Raw genomic sequence first — 2,216 nt, 5'->3', positions numbered from 1 at the left:
ATATAGCACCGACATATTACGCAGCGCTGTACAAATTCCATAGTCATATCACTAACTGTCCCTCAAAGGGGCTCACAATCTAATGTCTCTACCATAGTCAAATGTGTTTATTACATTTTTTCTGGGGGGAAGCCCATCAACCTAACTGCATGTATTGATATGAATACAGAATTAGGTTCTTGTACTGGTTGTATAATTACATTTATTTATTATGTCTTTCCCTGAACTGATGTGTCATGTCAGATAAGGCAGTGACAGTCCCCATGCCGCTCTCTCACCCCTAACATCTCTATCATCACACTGGGAGGTCAGTGCGTCACATATAAACACACACAACTAGCACATGTGCTACACCAAGCCCCGCCCCCCCCTTGGCAAACCAGCCTATCGTTACCAGAGGATCTGACTCAGTCATGCCACGTGATTGACGCATTGGGTGGAGTTATCATGTGAGCAGCTGTGATAGGCTGGGTTTAGCGCAGGCGCGTTGTGCTTTACAGATTTGGCGCGTATCCTGTTCCTGTCAGGTCAGCCGGGTGGTCGTATCATTATGCCCAAGCGTTCTTATCCCTTCGACAACTTTGCCCCGCCGCAATTGAAGACCCACATCGGGCACAAGGAACTGAGCGAGGGTGTATGCGGGGAAAGCTTGAAGCAAGAGATATTCGGTGAGGCCTCTGTTTGGAGCGCAGGCCCCAGGCAGGCGATGCTGGGACATGTAGTTCCCTGACCTGGTGACTGAATGTAGGCGAATGTGTATATGTATCTGTATACATCTGTGGGTAATACATAAACCTTACCAATCAATGTATTCAAATAATGTACAACTTTTCAACTCCGGGCTTATAGGCAGCCTGAGGCAGATTGTGAGAATGGATTGAAACGTGAATGATAGTCTCACCCCCGACCTACAGTACTGTGCAGTAATATGTTCATTTTAAAGTGCAGTCTAATAGGGTCATGTGATCTATGTGGTGTGATATGATTGGTCTGTACCCCCACGTGACATTACTTCTAAAGAATTACCTGATCCGGAAGGGTCATGTGATCTGTGTGATCTGATACGATTGGTCTGTACCCCATGCATCAATATGTGTGACATTCCTTTTAAAGAGCTTCCTGATATGAAAGGGTCATATGATCTGGTGGTGTGATACGATTGGTCTGTAAGGTCAAGTGGAAGCACTTTATGCCTCTGCAGGCTCCTTGGCCCAGCCACAGATGCAGTCTGAGAAACACAATTTGGGGTCAGTAGTAGGGAGACAGAGGGCCTGATAGATGGAAGAGGGTTGGGTCACAAACTATTGCTAGACCTTGATCTTTGCAGTGCTGGGGTAGCCCCATTATAAGGTTATTTATTTTGTTTCCACAGAGTTAAAGTGAAACCAAACCCAGCCGGCTCACATGTGAGTGTGGACACACACTGTCCACATTCCAGCACCAGGCTTCGCCATCTTCCTTTTCTTCCTCCTCTACCAGACTATCTTTGGGCATCCTGATTGGCCGTACTGGGATGACTTAACTCCTGCGCACGCATCACTTAGCGCAGAGCACGCATGGGGAGCTGGGTTTCCCCGGCAACCAAAACTGATGCTGCACATGCTCGACATTGGTTGCCAGGACATCCCGTCTTCCCATCTCTGCGGATGCTGAGACTAATGAATGAATTACTTCATCCTGGCCAATCAAGGTAACCGATGATGATGAGGAAGAGAAGGAAGATTGTGGTGTCTGGGTATGGATATATTTGTTAAAAATGTGCTTGGGATAGAACCCCTGTCAGTTTACTTTTGGGGAAGATCACGCTCCAATTGTCCGGATCTCCAGGAATGAAAGTAATGGGTAAATCCTACATTTTGAAATCTTCCCATGGTGACACTTGTTTGTCTGAGGGGATTTCCCTCTCTTCTTGATAGGAGGTAGTGAAGGGAAATCACCCTAATAAGGCAAATGTCACCCTATTATTTCAAAAGTGGCTGACACCCCTTGTGTGTGTGTGTGTATGTATGTGTGTATATAAGTCCTGTTTGGTATAAGTCCTTATACCAAGAAGGTACCACTGTGTATGTGTGTACCAGTGGTACCTTGGTATAAGTCCTTAATTTGTTCCAGATCCTTGGACTTATACCAAACAGGACTTATACCAAACAGGACTTATACCAAACAGGACTTATACCAAACAGGACTTATACCAAACAGGACTTATACCAAACAAA

At 45.7% G+C, this 2,216-nt stretch overlaps 1 protein-coding gene across 1 annotated transcript in view; it reads left to right on the top strand.

Annotated features, from left to right (window-relative positions):
• The first annotated feature begins 488 nt into the window (after positions 1 to 488).
• SIVA1 (SIVA1 apoptosis inducing factor) overlaps positions 489 to 2,216 on the top strand; it is a 7,469-nt gene continuing 5,741 nt past the window's right edge. The window contains exon 1 of the mRNA XM_072428324.1: positions 489 to 668. Coding sequence (XP_072284425.1) covers positions 551 to 668 — 118 coding nt within the window. The 5' untranslated portion in view covers positions 489 to 550. The remainder of the gene's footprint in view (positions 669 to 2,216) is intronic.

The sequence above is a fragment of the Pyxicephalus adspersus genome, chromosome 12, assembly GCF_032062135.1.
Source record: "Pyxicephalus adspersus chromosome 12, UCB_Pads_2.0, whole genome shotgun sequence".
In the NCBI taxonomy this organism is placed as follows: Eukaryota; Metazoa; Chordata; class Amphibia; order Anura; family Pyxicephalidae; genus Pyxicephalus; species Pyxicephalus adspersus.
The sequence above is the reverse complement of the archived record's forward strand: the minus strand, read 5'-3'. Positions and strand labels throughout refer to the sequence as shown.